Source organism: Tasmannia lanceolata, unplaced genomic scaffold (genome assembly GCF_043159265.1).
Source record: "Tasmannia lanceolata isolate RefF3 unplaced genomic scaffold, GAP_Taslan_0.1 ptg000257l, whole genome shotgun sequence".
Lineage (NCBI taxonomy): Eukaryota > Viridiplantae > Streptophyta > Magnoliopsida > Canellales > Winteraceae > Tasmannia > Tasmannia lanceolata.
Window position 1 is genome coordinate 41,347 of NW_027518932.1, and position 24,671 is coordinate 66,017.

The following is a 24,671-nucleotide window of genomic DNA, read 5'->3' on the forward strand; positions in this document are numbered from 1 at the left end:
TTGTGAGGAAGGTAGGTCCCACCATAGGATGATCCAAACCATCCATTCGATGGCCCACAACGTAAATAGGTTGCACCGCGAAATATTATTTCCAAAGCTCTGATCTAAAGAGAAACCTCTATAGATTTGAGGGTTGCGATCATCCTTTGAAAATGATATTTTGAAAATGATATTCTGGAGTGAAACCTATTTAAGTTGTGGGCCATCGAATAGATGGTTTGGATCATCCTATGGTTCAGGTCTTACAGTAACATTAAGGCCCAATTGTAGGTAGGGGTGGTTATTGGGTTTAACCGAACCGAATAGACCGAAATTTGGTAACCGAAATAATTTCAGTTACCAAATTTCGGTAACCGAAACCGAACCGAATAAAAATTCGGTTATTCAGTTATAACCGAATAACCGAATTGTAGGAGAAATAGAGGGGAAAAATTAAAATCTCGGTTTGGATCGGAGGGCTAGGATCATCCGATCAGAATGATTTTTTGAGCACAACCTAATTAAGTTGGGATCAATCAAATGGACGGTTTTAATGGACGATCAATCAAAAAAAACCAAAACCGAACCGAACCGACCAATTCGGTTCGGGTATTCGGTTTTAACCGAATAATGCTCACCCCTAACTGTAGGCCCCACTTATATTTTTCAAAATGAACTGTACGGTCCACACAATAGGAGGATCCAAGCCGTTCATTTGATGGGCCGCAACGTAAATAGGTTGTTCCCCCAAAATCATTTCCACGGGATGATCTCAAACCTCCGATCTATAATATTTTGGGGTGCAACCTATTTATGTTGTGGGCCATCAAATGGATGGTTTGGATCATCCTATGGTGGGGCCTACCTTGCTTGATGTAGTGTTGTACAGCTGTAGAGTAGAGTGGGGTGATTTTATCCTGGAAGGGGAGAGAAAAAGGAAATGACTGCTTCGTCGGTAAAAAGTAGATGGGAATCGTACTTTATAGTTAGTGGGCTGTCAAGAGGGAAACTAGCCTCCAAGGGGGCCGTCAAGGGCGAAAATATCAGCGCCCTAAAAATAAATTAACATGCAAAAGGAGTTTTGTATGCTTTCTAGATGACTATACGATGGACTTGAATTAGGTGGGCCCCACAAGTTTTTAATTACTTCATCTAACAATCTCGCAAGGGGGTTTTCCACATCACAAGTTCACAACTACCTCGTCACCTAGTTTAGTGAAATGACGTATACTCAGCTCAACAAATCAATAATTAGTGGGAACAGAAACTTTGAAAATGTATAAAACTGGACGTGGCATGGAACTGCATTGTTCTCTGTCGTTGGAGGATACACATCCTTGGATAAGCAATTCTTTGGATTGGCCTCCTTTCATATATAATTTCAAGACGAAAATGCTAAAATGAATGGTGCCCTTGCAAAAAACCATCTGCATGGGCGCTCCTATTGGGACTTCTGATCAAGGTGGATTTCTTTTTCCATTAATTTAATATCTGTCCGTGCCATTTTCATATTTTTCTGTGCTCTTTCAAATGATTTTTGTTGGGATGGACCAATGTGGAGCGACCTTTAGCTGGTTTTTGCAAGGCAGCCATTCCCATTATCATTTCTCTAATTTATATATGGAATAAACCCCTTGGATTAGCTACATATAGAGTATGCCTTTCCCGCTCAATAAGTGGTGCCCTTTTCAAGATAAATAGGGCATTAATTAAAGGGAAAAATACAGGATACATCCCCTCAACTAGGGCGAAATTCCACTTCTAACCCCGTGGTATCGAAGGTACCAAAGGCAACCCCTCAACTTTCTGACATTTTTAAGTAGATCCCCTACTTTTCACCCTATAGTTCAAAATCCATCAAAGACACCCCCTAACAATTTATTCGTTCCTGTACACCCCGTCATATAACAAGCATTATTGAAAACTAAGGGGGTGTCTTTGGTACCTTTGATACCACGGGGTTAGAAGTGGAATTTTACCATATTTGAGGGGGTGTATCTGTAATTTTCCCTTAATTAAATTATCCAACCTAATGAAAGTCCAGTTGGGAAAAAAGATGTATTAGGTAGTAGTAGATATACTATTGGAGCCATATTGGTACAAATATATAGATAAGGGCGTCTTAGTTGCCCCCAAAATTTATGATATTAAGTTATTGAAAAAATCGTTTTTAAATTCTTTAAGACGTTTTTTGAAAAATTTGCCATCAGTGGGTTAGGATCATCCTACCATAGTTTTAGCGTAGATGATGGATGGCCTTTCGGTGTGAGTGGGGGTCCACCAGATCAACAGCTTCAACGATAGAAAATCGACGCCATTTTTTTTTCTCAAATTGCATATTTGAAAAACAACCAAATGGTAAAAGGAGTTTAAAATATGTTTATTATTTTATTTACAATCTAACTAAGATTTCGCAAAGAATCTTTAATAACGAAGTAACTAAAATAAAAATTTTTAGAGATGCCATAAGTTTTTTTTAACAATTACAAGTGAAATTTTAATTTCTACCTCATTCCTCAGCATATCCATCCTTTTGTTTGTGCTTTCTTGGAAATGACTATTTTCAGAGAAAGGCAAACAAAAGGTGGAAATGTAGCCATTCTTAAGAAAAGATTAACAAAAGGAGAAGGAAATGCTGAAGAGGGGTCGGGAAAAATCAATTTCCTAATTAGAGTGGTATTGGCCAACCTTAAAAAAAGGTCTGCAGATTAGCAATGAAATGGGTAAGTATTTTGGGAATATATACATGGTATAAATAGGGTAGGCATTGTTTGAGGCCGTGTGGGAGATCACCCAGTTTGATTTCAGCATGTCCATCCCTCGGCTAATAGTGTAGCGGACGGTTTTGCGAGAGATGGAGTGAATTGGATCTTTGGTTTTCTTCCTGCATAATATGTCGTTTTTTATTTTTCTTTGTATACTTACGACCAGCTCGGTCGTGGGGCTCGTTCCACTTATTAATTTAGATCTTACCATTTCAAAATATTAAAAACAAAATTTACACACAAAAACAAGTCCGACGACTGCTTCTATTCTTTGCTGGAAAAGATCTACTTGGATAAAAAATTAGATTAGATAGCGTAGTTGTTAAACCGTGTATTGATTTGGTAGTAACAAGACCATTTCCATGAAATCACATGACCCCTAAGCCATGCATCTCTCTATCTATCTCTCTCTCTCTCTCTGCTATAAATATGCACCCTTTCTAAGTTTCTTCCACACCGTCAAAACACTTGCACCCAATACTCTTCTTTAGATTGATAAAATGGAGAAGGCTACTCCCCTCCTTGTACTTGTACTCCTTTCCTTGGCATCTTCTCTTACCTTTGCCGCTGATCCCAGTCCTCTACAGGACTTTTGTGTTGCTGACAATATGTCTCCAGGTACAAATGCTTTTTTTTTATTTCTCAATTTAACTTCCATTAGTATCATGATAATCACGTGTTTGTGCAAACTCAATTCCATTTTTGGTAGGTATTGTGGGGTTTGGCTAGATGACTTGAGAAATATTGTTATTGCATTTACTCTGCGTGTGGACACCGGCCCTACGTGCATGGGTTATGTTTTTTTTTATTGGCTGATCTTTTTTTGATGTTTTTCCTTCTCAGTGTTAGTCAATGGCGTGGTTTGCAAGGACCCAATGCTCGCTCAAGCAAGCGATTTCTTCTTCCCAGGGCTTGACATGCCACGCAACACAAATAACCGAGTTGGGTCCAATGTGACCGCAGTGAACGTGGTCCAAATACCAGGACTCAACACTCTTGGCATCTCCATGGCTCGCATAGACTTTGCACCCTATGGACTAAACCCTCCCCACACACACCCAAGGGGCACTGAGATGATTGTAGTTCAAGAGGGCACCCTCCTCGTTGGTTTCGTCACCTCTAACCTTGCAAATGGCGAAAATCGGCTCATATCAAAGGTCCTCAATAAGGGTGATGTGTTTGTGTTTCCAATAGGTCTCATTCACTTCCAATTCAATGTTGGACAGACCAATGCGGTGGCCATTGCCGCTCTGGCAAGTCAGAACCCAGGTGTGATCACCATAGCTAATGCCGTCTTCGGATCAAACCTGCCCATCTCTGATGATGTTCTCGCCAAGGCCTTCCAACTTGACAAGAAAGTAGTTGATTTTCTTCAGGCACAGTTCGGGCCCAAAAACTAGATAACTACCGACAAGGATCCCATGCATTAACTACAATAGTGTATTTGAATAAGCAAACTTGGTGTTTGCATTTCTTAAAATCGTAATAATAATACAGTTTGAGCATGTCAATGGGACAATCAAGCGATTGATTGAATATACAGTCTTGTTTTTCATGAATTCTCTCTCTCTCTCTCTCTCTCTCACACACACACACACACACACACCCAAATCCGAGATCCAGGCCGGGCAAACGACGGTGCCTCATACCTACAACGCGACCCTCACAATCTGGTAAGGTAATTAGAATCATATATCGGAAATAAATCCAGGCATATATCAGAGTAGTAAAGCCAATGTAAAACTAAAACATCGATATCCATCAATACTATTAAAAGATGTATACACGCTCAAGTGCAAATTACTAGTCCTTTGACCAAATAAAACGAGGGTACGCTCCCACTCCAGATCTTTGCACAAGTCCAATTTCAATATCTGAAAATTTTAAACTACGAGTGAGCTAACGCTCAGATAGTAAACAAGCATTACTCTAGCTGGGTCTAGCATGGTAGGGAAACAGAAGGCTGCAACAGAAAGTCAAAGTGAAGCCGAAACTTAGAGTGAGGGATACACTACACATTCTGATGGTTCAACACAAGTAATTTTGAGCCACACAAAATATGCTTAACACAAGGTAAATAATCAGGGATTCATATTACCACAAATGGATAAGAGCCAAAATAGAACATACAAAATTTGCATGTAGAAACCGAAACTGAAATGAGAAGCATGGCCACAATTATAAAAGCCGAAATAGGAGGCAAGGAGCAATGTGAAGTAAAATAGGCATAGAATGAGTAATCAGAGAATCATTTTCCCAAGATACGAACCAAACAAGATCAAATCACATACCTAGACTAAAAATGAAGCTGGAACTGAAATATGCAACAAGAAGCATGGTCGCGTATTTCAAAAGTTCACAGTGGAGATTTTACAAGCAGCATGATCAAACACAAGTAACTGAGATCAAAATATACCAATAGACATAGTCAGGATATTCAAAAGGATTCACTTATCACAAGACATAAACAAGGTCTTCATCATAATATTTTCAAGAAGATCAAAAGTTTGAACCTTCTTCCAAAAATGATTTTAGTAAAGAACTTGAATATTTGAAGAAAGAAAATGAAACCCTCAAGGAAGAAAATGAGGGATTAATTCTTGAATTTTCTTATCAAATTGTTGAATTAAAAAGTGATCATGAAAATTAATAAATACTCAAACAGGGAAAATCAAGAAGAAATTAATGATTTTTTAAACCAAATTCAAGATCTTAAAAGAGAAAATGAAAAGTTGAGAATATGTCTAAATAGGTTTATTAATGGGGATAGAATTGTAGACATTATTCTTAAAAGATCTAGATGCACAACTTACTATAGAACATATTTTGCATCTAGAAGGCATGCTAACCCATCCATAAGATGTCACTATTGTGGATCTTATGGACATTATAAATTTCAATGTGAGCATAGAAATCAATATTCTAAATGGGTTAGAAGGAATGGACCCAATAAAACTTGGGTTCTAAAAGCTCCAACATGAATCATTGTTTGAGTTTTTACTCAGATTTAGGGGCTGGAGCTAAAAATTGAAAAATCTTTACAATTTGAAAATGAATGTTGAAAATCATTTTGAGATGATGAGTTAAGCCGAAGGTTGAACTTAAAATGAAAATTCTTGAGTCCTTGGCAATTTCTTTTTGAAAACCCCCTCTTATATTGAATTTCTAAATAAAAAAAGAGGGAGTTGTAGTTTTAAATTCTATTTGACTAAGGCGAACCTAAAACTTATGTATTAATATTTCAAAACCCCTTGATATTTTGATATGCTCTCATCTCTTCTTTATGTGGATGACAAAGGAGGAAAGAAATTTGGTGTTATGTTTTAAAGTTCTAAGTTGGAATATCATTTACTTCAAAACATATTTTATTGGAAAATCCCTTGTATGATGTCATCAAAAAAGGGGGGAGATGTAAGCCTAATTGTTCAACCCTTGGCTATCTTCTATTTTATGATGATTCAAAACACAAATGATTATATGTACTAATTGTGTTTGTTATTTAAGTCGAAGGTTCGTCAAGGTTCAAAGTCAAAGCAAGAGGAGATCCATGAAGTTGAAAGGGACTAGAAGACACAATTTGAAGAAGATCAAAAGTCAAGTCTTGTGTCAAATAGAATGTAAAATCCAATCCCACACTTAGGATCCAAACAAGGCATCAAAAGAGGGTTAAAATACCCCAAGTAAGCTAATGGAATGAAGAAAATCAAGCGGACCAAGTTCCCAAGGCAAAACAATAGGAAAATATGAAATGGCCAAAATTCAGGGGGGGGGACGATCGATCGAGACATGGTCGGTCGACCGGTGCCATTCTGATATAAAAAAAAGGAAAAAAATACATTTACACCCTTTAGACGGCGAGGGAATCGGTAGAGGGACTTCCAATTAGGCATCGGCTTTAGTAACTTCATCAACTGTACCAAATCAATTGCAGCCAGCCATGTTCATTTTGCTATGCAAGCCTCTCCTAGGCTTCTTGGACCATGGATCGAGAGAGTGATAAAGAAAGACACTCAATTGCACAATGACTTGGATACAAGAAAACAGATTCATGCGAGTTCGGTAAAATGGGCGTATCTCCTTCAATATAGGCCAGAATGACCTGATTCCAAAACCAAAATTTCAAGGACTCAATGATCTAGAACTTTGATGAAGAAAGTTTTCTCTGAAAAATACTGTAAGGCAGTCGAAAACAAGATGGAAGTGGGGGTGGTCCAGCAAAGACTGAAATCAGTGTAAAGATAACAACTTCAATGGCTACTCTTCTAGGTTGCCAAGGAAGGTGGATAACATCAATTCTTCAAGATTGATGGTTTGCAACTCTTCAAGGATGCAAACAATAGAGGAAAAATCCTACTCTTCAAGGAAGGAGTGAAACTCTTCTAGGTTTCAAGGTTGAACTCTTCAAGGTTCAAGGAAAAATGCACAATGCAAAATTTTCATTCAATATTCACTAAAACTCCATTACATATGTTTGATACTCTTCAAATAGAGAAATACATGAGAAAATTTGTTCAAACTAGTCCACTAACTAGTTTAGGGACTCTCATACATCATTAATAGCTTAGGAACTCTAAACACATTAACTAGTCAAAGCTAACAAACACAGTCTACCAAAATAGCCATAACTCTTCAACCACGGGGTCAAATTAAGAGAGCCTTTGGCTGTCGACCGTGAGTGACTTTGCAAATGTTTTAAATAGCCTAACGGCTAGTTTAAACTATCCATTACAGAGCCGTTGGGGGTGTTCCCAACGGCTAGTTTTTGGGTTTTTGCCTATAAAAGGGTTCTCAAACCACTTAGACAAAATCAACAAGCTCTAATATATACTTAGAGCATCTCTTGAGTGAAAAATCACTCCTTGTGCCTCTCTTCGAGAAATTTTATGAGGGATTGGATTCGAGGCTTAAAATTGTATATCTTTATGAGAGCATCTCGTGTAATTGCCCTTGAACAAGGCATTCTTTCATTCTTTTAATCTTATATTTGACAAGTACTCAGAGACGCAGAGCCTTCTCCGAAGGCGAGTGTTGGGAGACAGAGATCCATCTCTGTCGACAAGTGTTGAGGCGCAGAGCCACCTCGTTGTATTGGTTTGATCTTCACCGTTAAGAAGAACGGGTTTTACTGAAGCCATCAACAGTTGTGGTGGAGTGGATATAGGTCTGGCGTTTTAAACCGAACCACTGCACTCCTTCCCTTATCTCCTTTACTTGTGCATTGATTTTAAGTTCTTTGTGTTTATTGTTAAATTTTTCTTTGATTTAATTTCTTAATCTATCCTTTAAAAGGGCACAATTTTATAAATCTAATTCGCCTCCCCTTTGGGTTGCAATCACCTAGGCCTACACATATTTATTTTCAGATTCCTTGCAAGATTCCATTACCGCCATGTATTCGGCCTTGGTACTGGATAATGCAACCGTTGGGAGCAAGTTTGACGTCAAACTAATAAGACCATTCCTAAACTCGAATACATTACCCATAATAGATCTTCCTTTGTCCATAACATTAGCATAACTTGCATAAAAAAAACCATGCAACGGCTTCAAATCTTTCTCATATGTGATAGCATAATCACTAGTACCTCTTACATAGAAAAGCACTCATTTGACTGAAAGTTGGCAGTGGAATCAATACGCACAGCGAAAACAAGATTGAGCTAAAAACAAAAACTTTTTCGATCCACCAACCGAACCAAGATCTTAGTTACTAGATTAATCAATGGTGATGAATTGAAATTCAGATGGTTAAGAGCACGTACCAATTGGTTGACCGATACTGCCAATCTCTGCTTGATCTACTCCCCATTAGGTACCTGACGTTTCTCAAACCAAAGCTGCTCCGGAAGTCGAAGTAGTGGCTTCTCACACCATGCGGTTGAAGGAGAAATAGGAGAAAACTTGGAATCCAATCCCAAATTGAAACCAATAAGGCTTTCAAGTTCTTCTAAAGAACTAGAAACAAAACTAGGAGAGAGAAGAAGAAAGGAGAAAAACGAAATTGGGAGGGGAGATGGGCTAGACGAATTTTGCATATGGGTTTCAAAATTGTGCAAGTAATCCAAACCGTCCACCCATCCCCTCCGTTTATAGAGTTCCCTCAAGCAATTCGTTCCCTTGTATGTGTCCCCTTGATTTTGGAAACTAAATTCAATTAAAACTCTTTGTTTCTTAAACATGTAAAACACATGGATACTCAAAACTATTTTTTCTTATTGAATGTTACGAATAACCAATGGGACTTTTAGAAATAGGAAACCTTCTCCAACCCAAATTCTCTCTTTTCCTTTTTAAATTTCCACCAATAGGAAATTAGAATAAATCAACCAATACGATGTCTCATAACTCTTATCCAATAGGATTTGAGCATTTAATAAGCACATGTTAATTAAGACATGTACACACCATAATATGGTGCATCTCATCTTTAATACATGTGTATGCACCCTATGTATGGTGCGCTTCCTCCCTGCATCACATATAGTGGATCCAATCCATATCACACATATGATCAAATCTGAAACCCATATTGTCCAACAATCCGTAAGGGTCTAGCAAGTTGTGAGTGCGATCGTCCTAGGGATCCAATGATCACTTTTGCAGGGTCCACAATGGGCTCTACTGTGATCTCATGCAATGTAGTCCAACTACGATAGCATTAGGCAAGTGACCCCCACCATGACGTTACCCTGATGAAAACCATTAGATCAAATTACCCAAATCACATCCAATGTGTTGTCCTTCATCCGATCCTACATTTACCGAGTTGGGTCTTGTGGAGGGTGGACATCAATTACGCCATGGGCTCACTCAATGGTATACTTTTCTATCTATCAAGCTTGGGCCCGCAAATGGATTTGCAAATCCCTTCTGAAACAATCAATGTTTTTGAAAAACTTTGATAAACAATTTATCAAACGGATAGGCCAGTCATTATTTAATGGCCTAGCTCAGATCGAAATTGTAAATGATTTTCCTCTATGGGAGGGGTGGAGGATTCCATGTTAGGCATCACTATTGATCACATGGGTTTACCCCATGACCCGGCACTACTCGCTGGTAATCCTGGACCGGGGACTACTGTTAGATAGACCAAAGCCATAAGGTCCGCCCATAGACTAAAACTATCCCTCAGGTCTAAGGACATATCCAACGGTCCTGTCTGACATAATATCCTTATCCAAATCCTTGTCCACAGGTTATTTTACAAAGCCATCCGTTCAGTGTGTGGTCCAATCATTTCGCCCATTCCACCTACTTAGAATCAACTACCCCAGTGACCTAGATAGGCCACCCCAATGTGTATATGGAGGCCGGTTCGATTCTAGTAGTGTACAGGTTCGAGATGTCCAATCTCAACCCCAACCAAGAACATTCTAGCCCTGCAAAGAACCTGAAGATCATATCTCCCCACCACATAATCTCAATGTGCATGACCTATCCTACGATGCCACCTAAGGATAAAGGTGTGTCTAGAAGCACATTACACACCCCAACAAGTACCCAATAGATGTCATGTAACAATAAATAATAGTTGCAACATTACAACAACTAGCTTTTAATTAGGGCACACACCCTAACAATGACGGCTTCTGAATGCGTTTTACCCAGATTCCCCTTAAACCGGCTTAAAACTCCAACTGCGTAAGTAATTTCCGGCCTAGTATATACCATGCCAACATCAAGCTCCCAACAAGGGTAGCATATGGGATTCGATCCATTTTCTTCACATCCTCTTCCGATTTTTGGCACTGATTGGAACATAACTTAAAGTAAGCTACTAATGTGTCTTTATCGGCTTAGACTTGCTCATCCCAAACCATTGAAGCACCTTTTTTATAAACATCTTTTGTGAAAGCAACAAAGTTCCAAGGATAAAAAGAATGGAACTTTGTTGCTTTCACAAAATATGTTTGTAAAAAAGGTGCTTGAAAAGTCTGGGATGAGCAAGTCTAAACCGATAAAGACATCATTAGCGGCTCACTTTAAGATATGTTTCGATCAATTCCCGAAATCGGAAGAGGAGATGAAGAAAATGGATTGAGTCCCATATGCTAACATTGTTGGGAGCTTGATGTTTTTCGTGATATGAACTAGGCCGAACATTACTTAAGCGGTTGGAGTTTTAATCCGGTTTATGGCGAATCCAGGTAAAGCACATTCGGAGGTCGCCAAATTGGTGCTTCGCTACCTAAGAAGTACTACAGATTATGTTATCAGATATGGAGAGGATTCGAATCCATTGCATGATTTTGTTGATACAACTTACGCTAATGATATGGACAAAGAAAGATCTACTACGGGTTATATATTTCGGTTTGAGAATGGTCCTATTAATTGGATGTCAAAGTTGCAACCAACGGTTGCATTATCCACTATCGAGGCATTAATTAACATGAGTATCATTTATTTGGCCAAGAGTTCAGTTCCACCCCTCACACACACACACACACACACACACACACACCGATATATATATATATAGGAAGTCATTAAAGATGGAAGGATCTATTTGTTGAAAGTGTGAACCAAAGAGAATGTGGTGGATATGCTCATAAAGATGGTTCAAGGAGAGAAGTTATATTGAAGTTTATCTTCTCCCAGCCTCAAGAAGGAAGGGTTGAAAAGCTGGTGATTATGCATCAAGGTGGAGATTGTTAAAATGGTGACGCATGAGCACCATTTTTTTATTTGTTTTTTGGAAGTCGGTATCACTTGGTCTTTTAAATGGGATGTTTTCCTTGCCTCTCTCATATGGTTTTTTAAAGGCAAGAGATAAATAGGGTTTAAAAAAGGAGAAGAGTGAGAGGTTTGAGAGGAGAAAAGGTTAAGATTAAAAAAGAAGGGTTTCCTCTTGGGGCTTTAGGAGGGCTTTGTGGTAAAGCGAAAACAAGTTTCTTCTTCTTGGTTTTCCAAGGTGTGTTCCTCTTCTTCCATTCTTCAGCTCCATTAGTTTTTCCTTGAAGCATAGCTTTGGATGGTATTTTAAAGACGGTTTTCCTCATACTCAATGTAGAGATTTGGGGTTATTTTGTTGTTGTATAGAAGGTTAGAGAGAAAGGTTTTTTAGTGGCTTTTATCAAGGTGGAGATAACACTGTACATATACAACGAGTATTGTGGCTATTTTGAGTGGGCCATCATCTTTTGTATTAGACTGAGGACTAGGCAACAGGGCTTTGTCAAATAAGTTCAATGTGATATCACTTTTAAATGTTTTCTACATTTATCTTAGGGAGTTAGAGTACACGCCATTAATATTTGATATCACTTAGTCACTCATACAGATAAGTGAGTAGTTCATCCTTTCTTATCAAAAGAATAGTAGACCTGGTCATTTCATACGAATGGCATCCTAGGGATACATTAGAGGGGGCTGTCCCATATACACTAGAGGGGGCTGTCCCATCCAAAAAAATAAAAAAATACACTAGAGGGGGCCGTCCCAAGTAAAAAAAGGTGAATATGTCACCATCCAAAGTAATACATGGTGTGAAAATTAGCAACTGAAGTAACACATTAATAATCAGTTCAATTGATGTAACACTTTAATAATCAGTTACTGACCTAGAAATTTCGCAAGGTGGTTTTCCACATCACAACCACCACGTCAACAAAATAAAATTACATCTTCAAGCTCTTAAAAAAATTATTTGCTTCGTTTTATATGGATGCAAGCAATGGAACGATAAGAGAGAGAGAGAGAGAGAGAGAGAGAGAGAGAGAGAGAGATGGCCTTTTGGTGTGAATGGGGGTGAAAACTTAAAAAAAAAAATTCTGAGATCCCACTTCAGCCAAGAGTACATGTAGTCCCTTAGGAAATCAGAGCACAATGCAATGATGTTTACACCAAATAGTGGGATTTGATTGGATTTTCTTGAGGGTGATGAATATGGGGCTGGATTTGGGGTTTTTTGAAGGTATTCGGTTGTATAGATGGTGTAAGTTTTTTTTTACAATTACAAGTGAGAAAAAAAGAAAAAACACAAACAAAAGGTGGAAATGTAGCCATTCTTAAGAAAATATACCATTTAGGAGATCACCCAGTTTGATTTCAGCATGTCCATCGCTCGGCTAATAGTGTGGCGGATGGGATGGAGTGAATTGGATTTTCGATTTTTTTTCCTCCATAATATGCCATTTCCTATTTTTATTCATGACCAGCTCCGTCGTGGGGCTTGCCCCATTTACTAATTCAGATCTTACCATTTCAAAACATAAAATTGGGAAGGCATTGTTTCAACTCAGATAAGTTGCATTTTTAATTTAGGTAAGAAAAGGATTGTTTCAACTTTCAACTAAAATGACATTCACACAGAAAAACGAGTCCGACGACTGCTTCTATTAGGATAAAAAATTAGATTAGATAGCGTAGTTGTTAAAACATATATTGATTTGGTAGTAACAAGACCATTTCCATGAAATCACATGACCCGGCCTTAAGCCATGCATCTCTCTCTCTCCTTCTCCCTATAAATATGCACCCTTTCTAAGCTTCTTTCACACCATCAAAACATTTGCACCCAATATTCTTCTTTAGGTTGATAAAATGGAGATGGCTACTCCCCTCCTTGTACTTGTACTCCTTTCCTTGGCATCTTCTCTTACCTTTGCCGATGATCCCAGTCCTCTACAGGACTTTTGTGTTGCTGACAATATGTCTCCAGGTACAAATGCTTTTTTATTTTATTTCTCAATTTAACTTCCATTAGTATCATGATAATCACGTGTTTGTGCAAAATAAATTCCATTTTTTTGTAGGTAATGTGGGGTTTGGCTAGATGACTTAAGAAATATTATTTTTGCATTTACTTTGTGTGTGGAGACCGGCCCTACTCGCATGGGTTATGTTTTTTTTCTATTGGCTGATCTTTTTATGATGTTTTTCCTTCTCAGTGTTAGTCAATGGCGTGGTTTGCAAGGACCCAATGCTCGCTCAAGCAAGCGATTTCTTCTTCCCAGGGCTTGACATGCCACGCGACACAAATAACCGAGTTGGGTCCAATGTGACCGCAGTGAACGTGGTCCAAATACCAGGACTCAACACTCTTGGCATCTCCATGGCTCGCATAGACTTTGCACCCTATGGACTAAACCCTCCCCACACACACCCAAGGGGCACTGAGATGATTGTAGTTCAAGAGGGCACCCTCCTCGTTGGTTTCGTCACCTCCAACCTTGCAAATGGCGAAAATCGGCTCATATCAAAGGTCCTCAATAAGGGTGATGTGTTTGTGTTTCCAATAGGTCTCATTCACTTCCAATTCAATGTTGGACAGACCAATGCGGTGGCCATTGCCGCTCTGGCAAGTCAGAACCCAGGTGTGATCACCATAGCTAATGCCGTCTTCGGATCAAACCTGCCCATCTCGGACGATGTTCTCGCCAAGGCCTTCCAACTTGACAAGAAAGTAGTTGATTTTCTTCAGGCACAGTTCGGGCCCAAAAACTAGATAACTACCGACAGGGATCCCATGCATTAACTACCATAGTGTATTTGAATAAGCAAACTTGATGTTTGCATTTCTTAAAGTAGTAATAATAATACAGTTTGAGTATGTCACTGGGGAAATCAAGGGATTGATTCACTATACAATATTGTTTTTCATGAATTCCTCTCCCTATCTCTCTCTCTCTCCCTCTCTCTCTCTCTCACAAACACACACACACACACCCCGATCTGAGATCCAGGCCGGGCTAGCGATGGTGCCGCATACCTGCAACGGGAACCTCACATTCTTGTTGTTGAATTTAAGAACCAAATACTTAACAAAAGAAAACAATAAAAGAACCAAATACTTAACAAAAGAAAACAATAAAAAAATTAGCTATGGTGATCACAAAAGAAAATAATAATACAGTTTGAGTATGTCACTGGGGAAATCAAGGGATTGATTCACTATACAATCTTGTTTTTCATGAATTCGTCTCTCTCTCTCTCTCACACACACACACACACCCCGATCCGAGATCCAGGCCGGGCAAGCGACGGTGCCGCATACCTACAACGCGAACCTTACAATCTTGTTGTTGAATTTGAGAACCAAATACTTAACACAAGAAAACAATAAAAGAACTTTTATTGAAGGAGAAAATAAGAACACTAAATTATGGTGAAATTTTTTTCTGATCAGAACTACTGCTTCATAACTCTATCCCAATTATTAATAAAATAAGTAGAACATAGAGCTGCTCCTTTGTACGGTGAATAGCCATATGACCATACGTTTCTTGACTTTCATGGTTGTAGTAGAACTCCTCCTAACACCATGACTCTTTAAAGGATAAGAATAAACAAATACTACTTCACACTAGGAACTCATGACCGACTCAAGCTCTATAAGATAAAGTTAAACTAGACTTGGGTGGACTTGGGTGGGCCCCACACAGTAATTCACTGTTTAAAATTACTTTCCAACACGCCCCCTAATTCAAACTAGGTGAATGACTGTACTCCCATCATCTGACGAAATTTCTTGAACTTTTTTTCTGGCAAAGCTTTGGTGAAAATATCCTCCACTTGATCTTTAGTGTTGCAATGTTTTAGTTCTAGTTCTTCTTTGGGTGTGACTTCTCTAATGAAATGGTGACGAATTTCAATGTGCTTCGTCCTCCCTTGAAGAAATAGATTCCTTGTCAAGGCAATTGTGGATTTGTTGTCACAAAACATCCACGCAGGCCAGCTTTCTTCGTCTTTCAAATCACGCTAAATCCTTCGAAGTCAAATTGCTTGAAAAGCTGTAGTTGTGGCAGCGATATACTCGGCTTCCGTGCTTGAGAGCGTCGTAGGGAATTGCTTCTTAGATGCCCAAGCTATGACACCTGATCCAAGGCTAAAACAATAGCCCGTTGTGCTTTTCCGATATTCTATGAAACCTGCCAAATCTCTATGAGAAAACTAAATCAATTTGTAGTTAGTGGCTTTTGAGTACACAATACCAAAATCGATTGTGCCTTGGATGTATCTTATAATTCTCTTTGCTGTCCCAAAATGATGCTTGCTTGGACTGTGCATAAATCTGGAAATAATGCTAATTGCAAACATAATATCTGGCCTTGTATGTGTTAGATAAATCAAACCACCAACTATGCTTCTAAAATTCTTCTCGTCTGCTTTTTCAACCCCATCTTGTAAAGTAAGTTTCTCATTAGTATTCATAGGTGTTTTTGTAGGCGTACAATTTGTCATACCAAAATTTTACAACAAATCCAAACATACTTTTTATGAAATTTGAAAATTCGATTAGGTCCTTGAATAACTTCAATTCCAAGAAAATAATGCAATAGACTCAAATCTAACATTTCAAAAATTTTCAACGTGCTCTCTTTAAATTCCTTAACCATATCAAGAGAACTCCCAGTATCTACCATGTCATCGACATATAAACAAACAAATATGATATCATCACCATGAATTTTAACATAAAGAGTTCGTTCACTAGCACTCTTTTGAAATGAGCTTTTAAGAAAATACCTGTCAATTTTACTATACCATGCTCTTAGTGCTTGTTTGAGCCCATAGAGTGTCTTCTTCAATTTGTACAGTTTATGCTCCATGCCTTTGATTTCAAAGCCTTGAGGTTGATCCACATACACTTATTCCTCAAGTTCTCCATTTAGAAAAGCTGATTACACATCAAGCTGAAAAACTTGCCAATTCTTTTGAGCAGTTAAAGCCAAAATTGTTCTAATAGTATCCATTCTAGCCACAAGTGCAAATGTTTCAAAGAAATTAATACATGGCTTTTGGGCATAACCCTTTGCAACTAACCAAGCTTTATGCCTTTGGAGAGAACCATCGGCATTGAACTTGGACTTGTAGATCCACTTAAGTCCAATTGCTTTTTTATTTGGAGGCAAATCCACCAATGTCCAAGTGTTGTTTTTAGTAATTGCATCAATTCCTTCATTGCTTCACACCATTATTTCTTGTAGGGAATTTACCGAGTAGAACTCAACCCTAAAAGCTAGCTGTTAGAGGGAGGGTGCTCATTCCCTCATAACCCATCCACATCCATCTCACATGTTTGATGTGGGACTATTGCTTTTGCGTGGAACCCTAACAATATCTCCCTCCACGCAGAAGTAACGTGGACAATCTCGCCCCTCCACGCGGCGGCAACGTGGGAACTACGAGATCTTCTCCGAGGGAATTCCACCGTCCTCGGAGGCACACTGGGGTTACCGAGATCTTCCCGGGTTACCACGCCCTAGCTCTGATACCACTTGTAGGGAATTTACAGAGTAGAACTCACCCCTAAAAGCTAGCTGTTAGAGGGAGGGTGCTGATTCCCTTATAACCCATCCACATCCATCTCACATGTCTGATGTGGGACTATTGCTTTTGCGTGGAACCCCAACATTTCTTTTTTACTGCATCTAAAACTAGAAGGCTCCATTGCAAAACAGGCAAACTCACATCAATCATATATATATCAGCAAGACTTCTCATTCTTATGGGAGTTAAATCACTCATCAGGATACTGTAAACAAATCTCAAGGGAAGGTGCCTCACATGATGTGTTTTCATTTAGAACACATATGGGGGCTTCTACACCATTTTTCCAATTCCAAGCATTTTTTTCATTAAAAATAACATCACGACTTATAATCAATTTTTTAGAAATAGGATCATAAAGCCGGTACCCTTTTGTCTCCACACTATAGCCAATAGAAATACACATTTTACTTTTATCATCTAACTTTTATCTTTCTTCAGATAGAACAAAAGCATAGGCTATTGAACCAAAAACTTTAAAATGACTCACATTGGGTTTTCTTCCACTCCAAGCCTCATATGGAGTTTTTCTTTGAACTGCTTTTGTAGGACGGCGATTGCATATGTATACTGTTGTGGCTACACCTTCAGCCCAATAATCATTAGGCAACCCCTTGTCTTTAAGCATGCTTCTTGCCGCCTCAACTAATGTTCTATTTTTCCGCTCTGCGACTCCATTATATTGTGGGGTATAGCTTACTGTCAACTGTCCTTTGATTCCACTTTCTTTGTAGAAATTCTGAAATTCCTTGAAAATAAATTCACCACCACGGTCAGTACGAAGAGTAATAATAGAATGACCACTTTGGTTTTCAACAAGGGCCTTGAACTGTTTGAAGATAGAGAAAGCCTCATATTTTCGTTCCCGAAAATAAACCTGTGTCATCCTTGTGTAATCATCAACAAATAGAATAAAATATCTATTTCTGCTCAAGGATAAGGTTTGCATAGGGCCACAAATATCGGCATGTATAAGCATCAAAGGCTTATATGCCCTCCAAGACTTACCACTTGGAAATTGCTCACGGTGGTGTTTTCCCAAAACGCAAGCTTCACACACTTTTCCACCAGATTTCAAAGAAGGAAAACCAACAATCATATTCAACTTTTGCAATAAAGACAATCCACCAAAATTCAAATGTCCATATCTCCTATGCCATAACATAGAGTCATCATCAGATGCACTAAAAGCATTTAATACTAGTTTTGACAACACTAGTGAAAACATCTTATTTTCTGTCTTCTTAATAGAAAATACTAATTTTATACTTTTCTTCTCATAGAGTTTACATTCTCCTTCATCAAAGATAGCACGGTACCCCTTTTTATCAATTGTCCCAAATTTAACAAATTTTGAGCCAACCCAGGAACATACATAACATCATGAATTTGTTTCTTGCCGACCATTGTAGAAACCACGATGGGACCAATTCCATGGGCATTAACATGATTTTTATCACCTATTCTTACTCGTGGTTTGACAGTTTTGTCTATTTCAAGAAAATAATCCTTGTTCCCGGTCATATGGTTACTACAACCACTATCTAAATACCATATTTCATCATTCAATTCAACATTGGCTTGAAATAATGGATCTGTATTACTTTGTCCGTGGATATAGCCCATTCTGGTGAACTGTATATATTATTGTCTTCCTGTGATAGCTTGTGATTTATTTCTTTTGCTCACCTTAAAAAGCTGGGTTGCTGTTGGATCAAATATCAAGGGCAGTATCGCCCACACGAGACTTGACTGTTGGGCACCGTATTAAAAATCTTGTTTTATAATATTGTCAAGTAGTAACGGTTTGCTAGAAGAACTCTTAATTTGACAATATGTTTTCTGAATTATATTTATTATTTAAAAGATATTAACAAGGGAAAAGTGTTTCTACTCGGTCGAGTAGATAACGTTATCTACTCCGTCGCATGAAACACAGTGGACCCATATTGTTTGGATAATCCAGAGCATTCATTTGTTAGGCCCTGCGATAGATAGGGTGTGCCTAAAAAATTGGCTTAATAGGATCATCCTAACCCTTCGATTTGTGGATAGGTTAAAAATGGACAGATTTGTGGAGGTTTATAGCCGTCCATTTTTAACCTCCACAAATAGAAGGGTTGGGATGATCCTATGGAGTTGTTATTTATTTATTTATTTGGCACACCCTATCTATTGCGATCAGGACCCAAACAGTGTGGGCCCCATTGTAATTTTGGCCAACGGAGTAGATAACAAATCTACTCCGCCATGTAGAAACACTTTTCCCTTTTAACAATTAGATTGGTAAGAAAATTCCATCACAATATTATCCGAAAACTTGAAATTATCAAAAAGATTTCCCAAAGGAAATGATATATGTGCCCCTTTTTCACTTGGGACAGCCTCGTCTAGTGTAAAAGAGTAGTCATAAATACAGTAGAGGGGGCTCTCCCAAGTAAAAAAAAAGGCGAATGCGTCACTTCCTTTTCCCAAATGATTTTATACGAATCAATTCTTGAACTAGTCCTCAATTTGTCAGCATATCCAAAGGAAATAATGGTGTGAAAATTAGCTAAGATCTATATTGACATGACTATCCACTCCTTTGAAGTATACGTTCAATTGATGTAACCCATTAGGGAGAGTGTAGGAAATTTCGCACGGCATCCTAGGGATACACATTAGACATTTTCTAAACATAAAATACACAAAACAAGAGGCACTCAAGACGTGCGGATAGCGGTGCAACTTGGGTCGGGTTGGATCGGGTCGAGTCCAAACCTAACCCAACCCGAGATAGCATTCCCTCAACCCTAAGCCAACCCAACCCGAGCCTCAGGTTGAGGATGGTCAACCCTAACCCAACAAGCCTCTAAATCTCTCAACCCTAACCCAATCCATCTAACTCGAAATCGGGTTGGGTTGGTTCGGGTTCACCTTGGGCCAAACAGAAAAATACAATAACCTAAAGAAAATCAAGGTAAAATCAGAGGACGAAGGTATGGTTCGGGTCAGGTAAGATTTCCAAGGCCTCAACCCTAACCCAACCCGAAATTAAATCAAGGTGGCTTTTCCCAACCCTAACCCAACCCAACGTGAGGAAATGCAAACCCAACTTGAGCCAAAATTGGGTTGAACCCGACCCAAGTTGCACCCTTACGTGCGGAGGCCTGATGCTTGCAGACATGTGCTTGTGACTAATTGAGAGAGAGAGAGAGAGAGAGAGAGAGAGAGAGAGAGAGAGAGAGAGAGAGAGAGATGGGTTTTTGTTTTATAATATTGAAGTAGAAAGGGTTTGCTAGAAGATCTCTTAATTTGACTTTATATTTTATGAATTAAAGTTTAGGAAATTTGACACAGGGGGGACAAATAAATGACATAATATCACAGGGGTCAAGTATTTGGTGAAAATCACAAAAGGGGGTCAAAACCCTGTTAACAAAAATTCGAATGACTAGAATGCCCCTCTGCAGAAACAGAGTGATTTGACTTAGAAAAATAAAAAAAACATTTAAGTTTTCCCTCTTCTCTCCTCTCGTCTTTGTTTTTTTTTTTTTTTCGTCCTCTCCTCCGGCGATCTCTACGGCAATCTCTCCGGCGATCTCGACGGCGATCTCGACGAAGGTGAAGCACGTATGAACGGTTGCGGTTCAAAAAATGTGAGTTATTTCGTCTCTCTCCCTCTCCTAACTGCCATGCCATATTTTTTTTTATTTTTTTTCTTCACCTATGTAACCATGAACTTTTTTTGATGGGTAATCTTTGATTTGTAACCATTTTTCTGCTAATTTGTGCTTGGATTTGTGATAGGATTTCAATGGTTGAAATATAGGATTTTTGAAGTGTGATGAGTGTCGGATTGAATCAATTGAAATGACTAAAGTTTCCAACAGTTGTGCTTGTTTAGTGTTTGATGAAAGTTGTGACTTAGCAATATCTTATCTTCCACAAAATTTAGACAATAAAACATGTCACCAAGTTTCCTTCTTGTTCCTTCTCATGATTTGTCTTCGGTGTGAACAGAATTTTGTCCAAGAGCTATTAATTTTACCTTAGAAAGTAATTGTTATCACTAAACATAAATCTTACTTTCGAAACATTCTGTAACAGGGGAACATTCAACTATACTATGAGGGAAACCATTCTTTAGGCCACATTAGGTATGAAAAGAAAACAAGCATTAAAAAAGAAGGTGTAAAAGGGGAACATTCAACTATGCTACAAGGGCAACCACTCTTTGGGCACATTAGGTATCAACAGAAAACAACCATTGAAGAAAAAAGGTATCAAAACAGGTTCATATGTCTTCTAATTCTTCATCTCAAGTGCAAACATCGTCCGAATGACATCAATCTCTAATTAGTTGCATTTATGCTTTTGAACTTTTCATGAATAAAAGCTTTCTTAAGATCCATTTATCTTGAGCATCAAATTCTTCAAACTAACAAATAAAGATTAATGTTAAGGAAATTGATGCTTTAACAATAGGGGATGAGTGTATATTTAGAAAAAAAAAAAACCATTTGTGGCAAACACACCGTTCTTACAGTTGGGGTACATGTTTCCAGATGGCATTCTTATACAATCACATATCTTTGTCCGTTGCCTTCACCCCCTTGTTATCTTTCATATTATTTTCTTTACTATCTGAAAGAAATAATTTCTAAAGATCTTATTTAAGGCAATTCTGGCAGTGTGATATAATAATGCGCAAAGGGTGGTTGTGGTCCATAAGATATTGCTGTTATTAGTAATTCAAAACTCATGCTATCCCATTTAGCTTTGGTGTTAAATGTGAAAGTGCCTGCGAAAACAAGACAGACATGAGTTTGATGAGTGTAGGGGTTGAATTTTTCATGTTGTGATTTGTTAGTGACATAAGAGATTCGGTCCCTGTTTGTATTTAATTTTTAATATCCTCTCTATTGAGCATTGGGTAAAACAAATGGCAATGATTTCATCTTGCAACTCATATTAGAAGTCTCATGTGGCGATTTGAAAAGAGGAAAAGAGCAGATTCAATGTGTAGGAGAAACATCACGATTTGAAGTATGACGGTAATTCAAGTCATTTGAGATTGAGAAAGCCAAGTCTATGGTTCGCTTCTATCAAAATAGGCAAAGAAAATATCCAGGTGGGTCGTGGCAATGCTCCAATTGGATGAATAATTTATTGTTGAGAGCTTAATTTTTTAGAACTCCAATTTCAGCCCCTTTTATTTCTGCACTCTATCATCAGTTGCACCTGCAATTCTATTCCCTAGAGCAATTCGAGATCTTTCTCATTCAATATCAGGCTTTCATTATACTACAATTATCACCTCTATTGGCTTTGATACAAACCTTTTAGCCCTCTAACAATGATCAGGTCTTATTTATCTCCAATTTCATCAAACTTTAAAACCCCACTCTCTCTCTCTGTTCGTTAAACATTGCCTATTTTTAGAACTTGTTAGAGGATGATGAAGGAGCTGCATTTGCAGATTTTAGAGAAAAAAAAACGGAACAGATTTACAGCCATCATTCCCACCATTTTCTCCGAGCTTAAACCAGGCAAGAAAAAGCAAATAGGAAAATAGGAGTGATCAGCCTACCTCTGTTTATGCACAAGATAAACCCATGAATCAGCTCCTGTTTTGCACAAGTTCCGATCTAGGATTCCCATTTATGTAGTTGAAAACCCTTGAGTTTGATGGGCCCTCCATGGTGACTTATTCAACCCCATTTGAGGGCCCATAATCCCTTCTGTAATACCATGTTCAGCTCCCCTCTATTGCCCTTGAGAAGCCCCCCCTCAGGTACTAGGAACCCCATTTTTGTAGCTGAAAAGCCATGACTTTGAACTTGATGAACATCTTCTGGATTTGATGGGCCCTCCAAGGGTACTTCTTCTACGCCATTTGAGAGGCCATAATCCCTTCTGTAATACCATGCGCAGCTCCCCTCTACTGCCCTTGAGAAGCCCCCCTTAGGTACTAGTAACCCCATTTTTGTAGCTGAAAACCCATCACTTTGAACTTGAGGAACATCTTCTGGATTTGATGGGCCCTCCAAGGGTACTTCTTCTACCCCATTTGAGGGCCCATAATCCCTTCTGTAATACCATGCGCAGCTCCCCTCTACTGCCCTTGAGAAGCCCCCCTTAGGTACTAGTAACTCCTTTTTGTAGCTGAAAACCCATCACTTTGAACTTGAGGACCATCTTCTGGATTTGATGGACCCTCCAAGGGTACTTCTTCTACCCCATTTGAGGGCCCATAATCTTTTGTAATACCATGCGCAGCTCCCCTCTACTGCCCTTGAGAAGCCCCCCTTTAGGTACTAGTAACCCCATTTTTGTAGCTGAAAAGCCATGACTTTGAACTTGAGGAACATCTTCTGGATTTGATGGGCCCTCCAAGGGTACTTCTTCTACCCCATTTGAGGGCCCATAATCCCTTATGTAATACCATGAGCAGCTCCCCTCTACTGCCCTTGAGAAGCCCCCCTTAGGTACTAGTAACCCTTTTTGTAGCTGAAAACCCATCACTTTGAACTTGAGGAACATCTTCTGGATTTGATGGGCCCTCCAAGGGTACTTCTTCTACCCCATTTGAGGGGCCATAATCCCTTCTGTAATACCATGCGCAGCTCCCCTCTATTGCCCTTGAGAAGCCCCCCTTAGGTACTAGTAACCCCATTTTTGTAGCTAAAAACCCATGACTTTGAACTTGAGGAACATCTTCTGGATTTGATGGACCCTCCAAGGGTACTTCTTCTACCCCATTTGAGGGCCCATAATCCCTTCTGTAATACCATGCGCAGCTCCCCTCTACTGCCCTTGAGAAGCCCCCCTTAGGTACTAGTAACCCCATTTTTGTAGCTGAAAACCCATCACTTTGAACTTGAGGAACATCTTCTGGATTTGATGGGCCCTCCAAGGGTACTTCTTCTACCCCATTTGAGGGCCCATAATCTCTTCTGTAATACCATGCGCAGCTCCCCTCTACTGCCCTTGAGAAGCCCCCCTTAGGTACTAGTAACCCCATTTTTATAGCTGAAAACCCATGACTTTGAACTTGAGGAACATCTTCTGGATTTGATGGGTGCTCCAAGGGTACTTCTTCTACCCCATTTGAGGGCCCATAATCCCTTCTGTAATACCATGCGCAGCTCCCCTCTACTGCCCTTGAGAAGCCCCCCTTAGGTACTAGTAACCCCATTTTTGTAGCTGAAAACCCATGACTTTGAACTTGAGGAACATCTTCTGGTTTTGATGGACCCTCCAAGGGTACTTATTCTACCCCATTTGATGGCCCATAATCCCTTCTGTAATACCATGCGCAGCTCCCCTCTACTGCCCTTGAGAAGCCCCCCTTAGGTACTAGTAACCCTATTTTTGTAGCTGAAAACACATGACTTTGAACTTGAGGAACATCTTCTGGATTTGATGGGCCCTCCAAGGGTACTTCTTCTACCCCATTTGAGGGCTCATAATCCCTTCTATAATACCATGCGCAGCTCCCCTCTTATTGCCCTTGAGAAGCCCCCCTTAGGTACTAGTAACCCCATTTTTGTAGCTGAAAACCCATGACTTTGAACTTGAGGAACATCTTCTGGATTTGATGGACCCTCCAAGGGTACTCCTTCTACCCCATTTGAGGGCCCATAATCCCTTCTGTAATACCAT

At 39.1% G+C, this 24,671-nt stretch overlaps 2 protein-coding genes across 2 annotated transcripts; both read left to right on the plus strand.

Moving 5' to 3' along the window:
- The first annotated feature begins 3,211 nt into the window (after positions 1-3,211).
- LOC143867509 (germin-like protein 8-2) lies at positions 3,212-4,160 on the plus strand. Its single transcript, XM_077376112.1, has 2 exons — positions 3,212-3,362; positions 3,588-4,160. The coding sequence occupies exons 1-2, from the start codon at positions 3,245-3,247 to the stop codon at positions 4,142-4,144; spliced, it is 675 nt and encodes a 224-aa protein (XP_077232227.1). The 5' UTR covers positions 3,212-3,244; the 3' UTR covers positions 4,145-4,160.
- Positions 4,161-13,259: 9,099 nt separating this feature from the next.
- Positions 13,260-14,339, plus strand: LOC143867503 (germin-like protein 8-2). Its single transcript, XM_077376106.1, has 2 exons — positions 13,260-13,410; positions 13,640-14,339. Exons 1-2 carry the CDS (start codon positions 13,293-13,295, stop codon positions 14,194-14,196), a joined length of 675 nt encoding a protein of 224 aa, XP_077232221.1. The 5' UTR covers positions 13,260-13,292; the 3' UTR covers positions 14,197-14,339.
- The last annotated feature ends 10,332 nt before the right edge of the window (positions 14,340-24,671 follow it).